Genomic DNA, 13,602 nt, shown 5'->3' on the forward strand with positions numbered 1-13,602 from the left:
TTCTTTCTTTCCCTTCATTCCTTCTTTCCTTCCTTCCTTCCTCTTTCTTTCCTTCTTCTTTCTTTCCTTCTTTCTCTTTCTTTCTTTCTCTCTTTCTTTCTCTCTTTCTTTCTCTCTTTCTTTCTTTCTTTCTCTTTCTTTCTTTCTTTCTTTCTTTCTTTCTTTCTTTCTTTCTTTCTCTCTCTTTCTTCTTTCTTTCTCTTTTTCTTTCTTTCTTTTTTCTTTCTCTCTCTCTTTTTTTTTTTTTGACTGACTCTTGCTCTGTTGCTCAGGTTGGAGTGCACTATCTCAGCTCACTACAACCTCCAACTCCCGGGTTCCAGCGATTCTCCTGCCACAGCCTCCTGAGTATTTGGGATTACAGGTGCCTCCCACCATGCCTGGCTAATTTTTTTGTTTTTAGTAGAGACAGAGTTTCATCATGTTGGCGAGGCTGGTCTGGAACTCCAGACCTGTTTCTTAATGACCTTGTCCTATATAAATATGAAGCCTATCCCAGATTTTCTGTCTAGCACCATTTTTATAACTGATTGTCTGGCCAGGCCCTTCTCTTCTTTGCCTGAGCACCTCTACCTGGATTTCTCTTTCTATCATTCAGCAATAGGTCCAATTTACCAGGGACAATGGATCTGCTCTGTGTTCTCAGACTGATGTAGGTGTAAACTTCTTATTCCAATCAATCTTTATTTCCCTTGCAAAATTCCTTGCTTCAACATTCAAGTTCTAGAGGACGCTGTCTCTGTTTTTCTTCTCTTTTTGTGCTGTATCATCTCTTGGTCATCTATATGCTGACAGCCCCAGTTGGCATGAACAGAATATTCTAATCTCCTTGACTTACCCCGGTCCGTTTCTACTAATATTCTATCCTGATATCAGTTAAACAGGAGATACATCATTGTACCTGAAAAGTGAGGGCTTCATGGAGGAGACCATTCATAACTTGTGCCTTGAATAAACCTTATTTTTTTTATGAGAGAGAAGACAGATCATTGTACAGTATAAAAAGTTGTAAAACTCTTTCTAATCACAAGTTTTAGTATATGTCGGGAAATTGCAGGTTAAGCCATATTTTTGATGTTTCTAAATTATTTTTAAACCCTAGTGACTGTGAACTGAAATTCATATACATATTCATGCTAAGATATGTTAATATATTTCACTGAAAAATATCAAATTACTGTGGAGATTTGAACTCTAGAGATTCTGGAAATTTTAGGAGACTTCCATGGCCATATATTCTTTAGCATTTGTGATTGGAAAAGGCAGACAGCTAAAACATTTGATCTGATAAATTATTTCAAACAATATGAGGCTGCTAAATCAAGTTGCTTCTCAAAGATTGCTGGAGATTTAACATGGAAGCAAGTATTTAGTTCACAAATAGCCCTATGTAGAAACATGCTTGAAAGGTATTGTCTATTACAAGGATGTAACTTAGAACTTGGAGACTACTTTATACATTCTTATTAATTTTAACCAGTGATAACTCAGTTATTTATGTACAGAAATCTGAGGAAGGCTTAAGTCATAAAAGATTTAAAAATGCTATTAAAATTGTTTCATGTTTAATGCTTAATGACAGGATTACCCAAGAGAGGCATGAGGAAATATATTAATAAACTTAACGTGGTTTTAATTACTTTCAATGAGGCCACTTTTGATTTGTTACATTATGTTAACTCTTGAGATCAAAAGGCATGCATGATATTTCCTATTAAATACGAATAATTTTTTTTTTTAATGGAGTCACGCCCTGTCACCAGGCTGGAGTGCAGTAGTGCAATCTTGGCTTACTGGAACCTCCACCTCCTGGGTTCAAGCAGTTTCCCTGCCTCAGCCTCCCAAGTAACTGGGGCTACAGGCACCCGCCACCACGCCTGGCTAATTTTTTGTACTTCAGTAGAGATGGGGTTTCACCATGTTGGGTAGGATGGTCTCGAACTCCTGACCTCATGATCCGCCTGCCTCGGTCTCCCAAAGTGCTGGGATCACAGATGTGAACCACTGCACCCAGCTAAATACGAAAAAATTTATTGTTTTATATAATTTCTGTTAACTAATTTAGAAAAATGGGAATGCTTTAATTTTCTCGGTCTAAGTCATTTGCACACTCCTTAATGCTTGTGTTCCTGTAGATCCTTATGTGCATATGATATCATACCTAGACATATGCTATCCTACAAACATGGGTAAAATTATATATTTCTTTCTTATAGTCGACAAAAATACATGAAGCTCATTGTTGCTGCAGATGATAATCAGATGGCACAGGGTTCTCTGTTTTGGGATGATGGAGAGAGTATAGGTGAGTGCTCTATTTAGTAGATAAATTTAATTGATGACATATTTTATCACATTACTTTTATGTTTTCTATTATTTTTCTTTGGAAGCTGAGTACAAAGCTATTAATATTATTCAAGGCTAAAAGATTTTACTAAATTCACTGAATCAAGTTAAATAGATAAACAATGTCACATGTCACAAACATTTAAAGACTTTTCTTATCCTAAATTAGTCAATCCCTATGGTACGTGCCTAGGTAAGAAATTTGTGTGGTCAGGAATTACGTATCTATTATCTTTGTACTTCCAGAAGCTAGCACAGTGCTATTCACATAATAGACACTTGGCATATATATAAAGTTAACTTAGCTGAATAACCACATTATTATATGTGCAAAATATTGATGCTGTAGGGACAAAAAGGAGTGATACTTTTCCTCATTTACCATAAAAGTCAGAGCCAACACCTCTATAATAACAAAACACTAGTTAACAAGAGAAAAGCATAACAAGCATATGTAATCATAGTTTTATGTGAAACAGGAACCTTCAGAATAAAGGCACAAAGACACAGAGAACGCTCTCAGACTGTATTCTGAGTTTCAGTGAAACAGGAACTGCCATGTAGAAATGTGATTGGACAAAAAGAGTATAAGCTAATGGAAACAGATTGAGTGAGGAAATCTAGCAAGGCCTGTCCGCATTCTTGTTGGATTATTAATTTTAGCATTTCTTCCTCTCAGGTATGGGGTGAGACCCCTCTGGAAGGAGGTTGTTAATTTCCTCATGGCCAGCTGTTACAGAAAAGCAGGGAAAGAGAGTAACATTTCTAGGTTTTATAGCTAGCTTTGGGGGAAAAGGGTTCTAGTTTCTATGACTCGCCTTTGGGAAAAGGAATTCTAGTTTCTATGACTAGAGAATAAGGGGCAAGAGACAGGAAGGCAGGAGAAGGTCAGGGAGAAACTTTGCTTCCAATGTTGCTTCTGGGACCTTTATTTTAAGAAATCACTTTCTGAGCCCCCAAAATGCACAAGCGGTGCCTCTACAACAAGGAGGTAGTCCAGAAACCAATTTCAAGTAAATTTGATTTCTGTGTTTTTATGTCTACTGTTTTTGCTTGTTTGTTTTTGTTATTAGTATTTAGCATTTTTTTACATGAGGAGATATATTTTACGTTAGATCTAGGCTTATTCCATTCATAACTGTTCCTCCAGACCATACTAAACTTCTAAACTCCTAGCCATGTGAAATCCGTTAGCTGTTGTTATCAGAAACACCTGGGACAGCTTGCTAAGAATGCAGATTATAGGACTCATTTAAGTTTCATTAATTTTAGGAGAAACTCAGAAATCTCCTATAGGAGATTTTTATGCTGTATGTAAACACTGATAGAGGATAGGTTTACTGACTGCCATTTAATAGTGTTAGGACTACTAGATGAGCGTTCTGAACATTTTCTTGACACAAACTTTAATCATAAAAACTGACATCTGTGTGAAGTTGATAGTTCTCTACAATTTAATATTACAATTTGAATAACTTATCCAAAGATAATAGTTTTCTCATTAATAGCAAATACATGCATTTTTTATCTTTTAAGATGAATCATAGTTAATATTCTGCAACCATAAGAAATAATCCATTAGTAAATAAGTATAATAAAGTTGATAGAAGAATTGTATGCTAGAGAGCAAGATTCTTGGGAAAAATAAATCCCTCTTTATAACATTTTGTGACTTAGAAAGTGAAGATACCAACATGAGTTAGTCCTTTGCTTTTAGAGCTCTGACCTTCATTACTGCAACAACTGAGGGTCTATGAAGTTTTCCGCCTTTCCCTTTGTGTCCAACAGGAAATTTGCCTTCAATTTCCCAAGGGTGTAAAGTTTAGGTTTGCAACTTGGGATCTTTGAATCTCATAATTAACAAATTAAGTCAATTCATTTTATCCGTTAGGTAGACAAAACTTCTCTTAGAATTTTCTCCAGCTCTTCCTATCAAACTAAGGCATAGATGAAAACATTTGGTGTGGACTTTACCCTATTCAAGTTTCATGGCAGACTTTTTGTAATCACTGGAAAGTCCCTGAGCATAATTCAAATATTTCTCTATGATCTCCTCATGCAAGTATGAAAAATAGCTTTTTGCCAATTGGGTCTACTTATTTTGTTACGTTTCACAATATCAGTATACTTGGTTTAATTAAGTATAGATATTTTTAAATAGTTCCTTGAAATTTCTTGAGTTAACAGCAATAATCATATATACCAAATGCTTATTCTCTGAATTTGTTAGATCAGAATCTCCAAAGAGGTTTTCTCTCGCAGCAAACACAACAATCTAATTGATGGGCATCCTATCTGAAATGATTTCTTTCTTTTAAACAAATATGTTCAAATTTTGTGATATATTATAATGCGGTAACAAATTATCGTGAAATAATTAAAGGTAAATCAAAATGAACTTCTGAAACTTAACATTAAGTAAATTTTGACCATTCTTGATTAATAAAGTTAGAGCTTAGTAAAATGTTAATTTTTCTACTTATCTTAATGAAATAGCCATGTGTGTGTCCCTGATTAAGATCATATGTGAGATGCTTCTTCCTCTTATTAAAAACAACAAAGCTACCCATATCTTCCTAATAGCTGTCACCTTTGCTTTTTTAACTCAGAATTCTATACTTAAAAGTTTGTTCATGAAAACTTAAGCTGTAATTTTATATTGAAAATAAGAACTAAAATGGTTAAGGAATATTGACACTAATATGTCTTGTAATACGTATTAAATTAGCCATACATACATTAGCATATATAAAAAAGTTTTAGGCAGAATATCCATTTTAGTATAGGTAAAATGAATAGCAAATTAATTTTAGTGGGTTAATGAATACAGCCCTGATATGTATAAGGAGAAAAGAGAATTAAAATATATTGCTCTTTCAATGTTACCCCAATATTGTTTTATTTATTTGACTCTACTTTGCTCTTTCTATCTTATGTATGCTTATTTGTGTTTTTACATAGGAATACAATCTTAGAAGCCAAGGAAAACTGGGCTTGATTCCAGACCTTGACAGTAATTAGCTTTCATGGTTTTGTTTTTTGTTTTTTTTTTGTTTTGTTTTGATTTTTTTTTGTTTTTACCTTTGGCAATTTATTTAACTGCTTTGAAAGCCACTTTATTCTTCTATACAGCGGGAATAATAATAACATACCTTTCAGAGTAAATGTGATGAAGTATTTAGAATTTGATAAATAGCATTTAACAAGTTTTAGCTCTAGGATTATCATTAAAATGGGTTTTAAATACAGCAAGACTATACTTCAAACTGGTGATGGTGGCTCATGACTATAATCTCAGTTCTTTGGGAGGCTAAGGCAGAAGGATCATTTGAGTCTAGGAGTTCAAAACAAACCTGGGCAACATAGGGAGAACCTGTCTCTACAAAGATAAAAAAAATTAAAAAGCCAGGCATGGTAGTGAATGCCTGTAGTACCAGACACTCAGGAGGCTGAGGTGGGAGTATTGCTTGAGCCCAGGAGGTCCAGGCTGTAGTGAGCCATGATTGTGTCACTGCACTTCAGCTGGGACGATAAAGCCAGACTTTGTCTCAAAAAATAAAAACTAAAAAATAATGATTATACCTTAAAGATGTTGCTATAAACCTATATTTTGTCAGTTTAATTTTAGTTGACCTGTAACAATCTCTTAACAATTGAATTTGTTTTTTCAAATGACACTAGAATGTGTTGCTACCATGTCTTTTTTTCCTTTATATTATTTTGTCAGTCACTAAGGTGGCAAGTAAGTGTCCATTGATATCATCACTGAATTCTGTTTATTCTTGGACTACTTGTGCACTTCTTGCCACCTTCCCAGTGTTGTATGTGAAAGTGATTTTCAACTTGTTACTACTTTATCATTACCCCTACACACACATATACCACCTAGCTTGTCTTCTTAGGACCTTACCTGGTGACTCATCCTTCATTTCCAGGGCTTCTTGAATTGTATCTGAATTACTTAAATAGGCTTAGAGAAAAAATAGATACACCTTGATACTATTTGCTGCTTTTTATACTGGGAAAGAGAAGCAAAGTATACAGGTATTTACTATGGTTCTTCTTTGGAAATAACAATATATCACTTTTTTTTTCTCTCTCTCTCTCTCTACAGACACCTATGAAAGAGACCTATATTTATCTGTACAATTTAATTTAAACAAGGTATGTAAGATTATTTATATGCAATTCTGTTAAAGAATATTTGAAGTTCACAGCTGGGTGGGGTGGCTCATGCCTGTAATCCTAGTTCATAGGGAGGCTGACATGGGAGAATTGCGTGAGGTCAGGGATTCAAGATCTGTCTGGGCAACACAGTGGGACTCCATCTCTATAAAAACATTAGCCAGGTATGGTGGCATGCAACTGTAGTCCCAGCTACATAGGAGGCTGAGGCTAGAGGGTCACTGGAATTTAGGAGTTCGAGATCGCAGTGAGTCATGACTGCACCATTGCACTTCAGCCTGGCAGTAAAGAATTCACCTCCCCTTCTCTTGCATATTTGATGACTGAATCCAAACTTTCTGAGCCTAGGTGGCAGAGGGAGACCCTGTCTCAATAAATGGATACACAGGAAAAAAGGAAGAATATTTGAAGTTTTTTCATGTTTATTATATAAAATACCTTATATCACATACACAGATAAACTATTATACTATGAAATATACTTTTGTGTATTTCTTTTTAGATTGAATTGCTTTTGCAAATGAAGTGTTTATGTTATTCCTTTTTCTTTATCTTACAGACCACCTTAACAAGCACTATATTGAAAAGAGGTTACATAAATAAAAGTGAAACGAGGCTTGGGTTCATTCGTGTATTGGGGAAAAGTACCACTCCTGTCAATGTGGTTACTCTAAGGTATAATGGAAATCAAAATTCGCTTCCTTTTGAGGAAGACAATACCAAGACGGTAAGTAACATAAAAAGATATTTTTCAAAAACGTACGTATTTAAAGCATCTACGTGGACTTCTTATATCTCTCATCCATAAGAAACATAATTATGAGTCAATTATGACATTCTTCATATATTCCTTTTCATTGGGCCTCCATGTTTATTTCCTTATTATTATCCTTAATAAACTGTCATACAAATCAATCTAATGACATCTATTTTATTATTATGATACAATCAAAGCAAAATTAAATTAAAACTTAAAATAACTGTTATCCCTATATGATAAAGTGCCTCAAAAAATACATTTTAAAAATAAGATATCTGATCTGCATTTAAGCATTGAATATGTCTTGAAAATGTATTTGAAAATTCTTGCAAACTTAATGAAACTGTCAGCACCCATTAATACAGGAATGTGATACATATGATACAGATACTACACAAGGAGTCAGGATTCTTGTGTTAAAGCATCATTGCTGCCAGTATTTAGCTCTTTACCTTGAACAAAAAACTTTAGGCCTTTTGTTGTATCTAACTGAATTAAAAAAAAAAATCAAGTAAATGATCAATCTCTTAAGCTCCTTCCAGTTCTAAATTCTGTGAATCTATGGCTTGCAAAGGTGAATTTCAAACACATATTCTAGAAAACAGCTAACTGTTTTAAGTGTTCATTTTAAGTTTAGGCCTACTTATGCACTTATGCACTACTAAAATTGTGTAAATGTGTGTGTACCCACCCTTTCTGTTTAAACTTGGGTAAAAACAAAGAGCCATTAATCAGTCACTTTAAATGAGCTTAACTTCTAAAATAGTCAGTTGTTTGACTAACTTGAACCTAAAAAAGAAAAAAAAAAAAGTCCGTCTTGGACGCAGTCTTAGATCCTTGTAGGTGTCAGAGAATGCCAGAGTTAAACAGCACCTGAAAGTCTGTTCCATCTTTTTGAAACTTAACACCCATCCTACTGCTATTGCTGTTTTGTTGACAAGTGGGGTTTTCCTTTAATATGGAACTATGTTTTTCTTACTGCTTTTGCAGTACAACTCGCTGTTTTGCTTAAAACTATATCAAGGATGGGAAATATAAAATATAATTTCCCAACTTTGATATATTTAATGTGTCCTTCCCCAGTAAAATAAAAGTTAATATTTTAGTGCCTTACACTCATATTTTTATTTTTAAAATTTGATTTGTTTATAAAATTCCAGAATACCTGATTTTAGTCCAGTAGTCTTATGTGGCTGACAAAGAAATTAGGTCCCCAAAGAAGTAAAATTAATTCCCCAAAATAACTACTCAATAGTTATCAATCACAATTAGAAATCACTTTTTTGGACGGTCCAATGTTCAATCAGATAAATAAAAGATGGTTTGGCTTAAATAATGTCTTGCTTTTTATTTACAGATTACAATGATGAAAATTAAGCTCACAACTTTTATGGTAAAAATAAAGTAAATAAACAATGCCAAATAAGATAATTTAATATTTTGGGGTGTTATTTCAAGGTCGTTTTGATCAAATATGTAGCGTAAAAACAAACCATTAAAAATCACTTTTTCTACTCTCTTTAAAAACATTCACAAAGAATTTTAAGCATTGAGAGCAAATATTTGAGTTTCATTACCTCAGTGATGACGAAATATACGTTTACTTTAACCAACAACTCTGAGCAGTTCCTTCTAAGTGTGTTTAAATAAACTCAATATTTATGAGCAATTACTGTTTTCCAAGCCTTGATAGATACATAGGAAAGGAAGAGAGGATGATCAATTTCTTTCTCTACCCTGCTTGCCCTTTAATTTATGACAGAGATTATTTAATTGCTCTAGCAATATAATTTTTAAAACATTTTTGTAGCAACAATTATGTCCAACTGATTTTTGTAAAAAGTATTAAAAGCTATGTGGTGTATTTTTGCTTTCTACATTTAAGTTAAAAAAATAGTTTAGATCTGTTTTAAACCTGTCTAACGAATACTCAATTCTTTAACTATTACTTTTTAAATTCATTTATCAAGTGTGGTAAATTAATCCAGATATGCTGTGTTTTAAGGAAGATTAAATTTTATAAAGTCCTTATGAAAAGGCCTGGTATGTGGTAGGCAGTAAAGGATTCACCTCCCCTCCTCTTGCGTATTTGATGACTGAATCCAAACTTGCTGAGCTAAAGCACAGAAAATCTTGTCAGTTCATTGGACAAAAAGCAGCAATGGTAAAGTCTTCTGAAATCATCATATCATAAAACTATGACAGAAGATCATTTTACTACAGCAACTTAATAATCTCCATGATAGAGATATAATAATCTCTCTACAGTCTACTTCAGATTATATCCAGTGAAATAAAGTAACACATGCAAAATTGAATCATTGGCAATAAATTAAGCATCATAAAATATTTTTTGATTGAGGTAAAATAACACTTTTAAATCTAAACTTTGACTGAAAATGTCTGGATAATACTTGAAAAAGGGATGCATTGAGATTCATGTAGTGCAGTTATAAATAACTCCATATTTAGAAATTATGTGAAAAGAGTAAAATCATAGAAATCAATAAAATTGACCAAGAGTTACGGGTTTTTCAGTATCTTTTGACAGCAACTCCACCTTTCTGAGATTTATTTTAACCTTAGGTAAAATGGGTAGATTGGGTGAAATTGTTGCTGAAATGGTTGCAAACTTTCCTAGAGTAAAACTTTCTCAAGATATAAAAGAAAATAAAGGTATATACTATTTATTAGAAAACTTGTTTTTGAAATATCATTCATTAAAATAAGAAAAATGTGGTTCTGATTAAACAAGTAATTATCATTTTACTTTTTTAGATATTAAATATTAATCTGACCCAGAACAGTGTTACTCTAGAAGAACCAATAGAAATCAACTGGTCATGAAGATCACCAGCAATTTTAGTTGTCAATGGGAAAAAACACCAGGATTTAAGTTTCACAGCGCTTACAACTTTCCCTCTTCACTTGGTTCTTGTACTGTACAAAATATGGCTTTCATAATATCGAAAAGCTATTTCATTAATGATAATGCTAATTTTATTATAGTAATGTGACTTGGATTCAATGTTAAGGCATATTTAACAAAATTCTAATAGCCCTATTTATCCTCTTTAAGCATCAGCTACAATTGTAAACTAGTTACTAAACATGTATGTAAATAGCTAAGATATAATTTAAACATGATTTTTAAATTAAATAAATTTTTATGTAATTATAAATTATATACTATATTTTTCCTCAACGTTTAGCAGATTTAAGATATGTAACAACAATTACACAAGATTTAATTATTTCTTAGTATGTATATTTCATTAGAAAAAGAGAATAAACATATGTAAGTGTATAAAATGTGTATTTTGTCTTTATTTTCCTAATGGAAATTGTCTTAACTTGCACTACTATAACAATTTATCGTAGACTGGGTGGCTTAAACAACAAACGTTTATTTCTTACAGTTCTGGAAGCTGGGATGCCTGAGATCAAGGCATTAGCAGATCCATTGCTGATGGTGGCAGTCTTTATGGCTTACAGACAATTATCTTTTTGTAACCTCATATGGTAAACAGAGAGGAAGCAAACTCTCTCGCGTCTCTTTTTATAAGAGCACTAACCCCACCATAAGAACTCCACTTTCATGATGTAAGTGACTCCCAAAAGTCCCATTTCCAAATACCATCACACTGGATATTAGGCTTTCAATGTATGGATTTTGGAGTACACAAACGTCAGTCTAGAGATTCAAATTTCCTTAGCTTAGTTTGCTTTATATAGAAGAGAAATAAATAAAGGGCATTCAAATTGGAAAGGAGGAAGTCTAATTGTCTCCGTTTGCTGATGACAAGATCATATGTGTGTGTACATATATATATATACACACACACACACATAAATACTGCACCAAAAACTATTAAAATTAATAAATGAATTCAGGTAAGGTGCAGGATACAAAATCAACATACAAAATTTAGTAGAATATCTATATGCCAATAGTGAACTATCTGAAAAAAGAAAACTATCCCGTTTACAATAGTCACACACACACATAAAAATCACATCACCACCACCAACAAAAAAATATCTGGGAATAAGTTTACTCAAGCAGGGAAAAAATATGTATAAGGAACACCAGAAAACATTGATGAAAAAATTGAGGAAGCACAAATAAGTGGAAAGATAACCCATGCTTATAAATTGAATATGAAAATACGTTAAAATATTTGTACTACCCAAAGTGATCTACAGATTTGATGCAATCCCTATCAAAATACCAATAACTGTCATCACAGAAATAGATAAAGCATTCCTAAAAGTTGTAGTGAACCACAAAAGACCCAGAATAACCAAAGCAATCTTGAGCAGAAAGAATAAAGCTGGAAGCATTATACTACCTGACTTAAAAATAAACTACAATGCTGTAGTAACCAAAACAGCATGGTACTGACTAAAAAAAAAAAAAAAAAAATACACATAGACCAATGGACCAGAATAAAGTCCAGAAATAAATTTGTGCATTTAGAGTCAACTGATTTTTGGCAAAGGTGCCAAGAACACACATTGAGGAAAAGATACTTTCTTCAGTAAACAGTGATGGGAACACTGGATAGCCACAGGCAGAAGAAAAAAAAAAAAAAAAAAAACAGATCCATATCTCTCAGCATATATAAAAATGAACTCAATTAAAGACTTAAAGAGTTGAACTATGAAAATACTTGAAGGAAACATAGGAAAAACACTTCATGACATTGATCTGAGTGAGAAATTTTGGATAGAACTTTCAAAGCACAGCCAACAGGAGCAAAAAGAGGCAAACATAATTATATCAAATTAAAAGTTATCTTTATAGCAGAGAAAGCAATAGTAAAGTGAAAAGATATTCCCCAGAATGAGGGAAAATATTTGCAAACTGTGCATCCAACAAGAGGTGCATGTCCAAAATATACAAAGAATTCGAACAACTCAATACCAAAAACAACAAATAATCCAATTTACAAATGAGCAAAAGGCCTAAATACACATCTCTTAGAAGAATACATACAAATGGCCAGCAGATATATCACAAAATGTCCAACATCACTAATCATCAGGAAAATGCAAATGAAAACCACAAAGAGTATTATCTCACCTGAGTTAGAATGTCTCTTATAAAAAAGACAAAAAAAAAAAAAAAAGATCCTGGCAAGGAAACAGAATAAAGGGACATTTTACGTTGTTGGTGGGAATATAAATTAGTATAGCAATTATGGAAAACAGTATGGAAGGTCCTTAAAAAACAGAACTATAAAATGATTTGGAAAATTTCACTACTGGGTATCCAAAAGCATTGAAATCAGTGTGTTGAAAAGATATCTGTACCCCTTTGTTTATGGCATCACTATTCACAATAATCAAGAGAATGAATCAACCAATATGATCACAATGGAGGAGTGACTAAGAAAAGGTAGTATATATATGCAATGGAATATGATTCAGCTATGAAAAAGAATGAAACCCTGTCATTTGTGAAAACATGAATGAACCTGGAGGCCATAATGTTAAATAAAATAAATCAGACAGGGAAAGACAAGTACTTGATAATCTCACTTATTAAGAGAATACCAAAAAAAAAAAAAAAAAAAGCTTATCTCATAAAAATGAAGAGTACAATAGTGGTTATCAGAGGCTAGGAATGGGAGAAATGAAGGGGGTATGAAGGGAGATAGGTCAACAGGTACAAGGTTACATTAGATAGGAAGAATAATTTCTAGTATGCTATCAGGTAGTAGAGTGAATATAGCCAGTGGTAATCAACTGCATGTTTCAAGGTTGCTAGAAAAGAAGATCTTGAAAGTTACAGCCACGGCCGGGCGCGGTGGCTCAAGCCTGTAATTGCAGCACTTTGGGAGGCCGAGATGGGCGGATCACAAGGTCAGGAGATCGAGAAACCCCATCTCTACTAAAAAATACAAAAAAATAGCCGGGCGAGGTGGCAGGCGCCTGTAGTCCCAGCTACTCCGGAGGCTGAGGCAGGAGAATGGCGCAAACCCGGGAGGCGGAGCTTGCAGTGAGCTGAGATCCGGCCACTGCACTCCAGCCTGAGCGACAGCGCCAGACTCCGTCTCAAAAAAAAAAAAAAAAGAAAGTTACAGCCACAAAGAAATAAAAGTTTGAGGTGATGAATATACTAACTACCCTGACTGGATCACTATACAATGTATATATGTATTGAAATATCTCTCTGTACCCCATAAACATGTACAATTATTATGTGTGAATTATAAACACAATTTTAAATATAAATTGACCATGTTAATGGATTTATTTAAAAACTCTCAACTCTATTCGATGGATCAGTATGTCTACCTTTATC

At 33.4% G+C, this 13,602-nt stretch overlaps 1 protein-coding gene across 1 annotated transcript in view; it reads left to right on the plus strand.

The window, feature by feature from the left end:
- SI (sucrase-isomaltase (alpha-glucosidase)) overlaps positions 1-10,599 on the plus strand; it is a 109,985-nt gene extending 99,386 nt beyond the window's left edge. Inside the window, exons 45-48 of the mRNA XM_011974244.1 lie at positions 2,217-2,305; positions 6,462-6,511; positions 7,092-7,259; positions 10,071-10,599. Coding sequence (XP_011829634.1) covers positions 2,217-2,305; positions 6,462-6,511; positions 7,092-7,259; positions 10,071-10,139 — 376 coding nt within the window. The 3' untranslated portion in view covers positions 10,140-10,599. The remainder of the gene's footprint in view (positions 1-2,216; positions 2,306-6,461; positions 6,512-7,091; positions 7,260-10,070) is intronic.
- The last annotated feature ends 3,003 nt before the right edge of the window (positions 10,600-13,602 follow it).

This window comes from Mandrillus leucophaeus, unplaced genomic scaffold, assembly GCF_000951045.1.
Source record: "Mandrillus leucophaeus isolate KB7577 unplaced genomic scaffold, Mleu.le_1.0 Scaffold1009, whole genome shotgun sequence".
NCBI classification, from domain to species: domain Eukaryota; kingdom Metazoa; phylum Chordata; class Mammalia; order Primates; family Cercopithecidae; genus Mandrillus; species Mandrillus leucophaeus.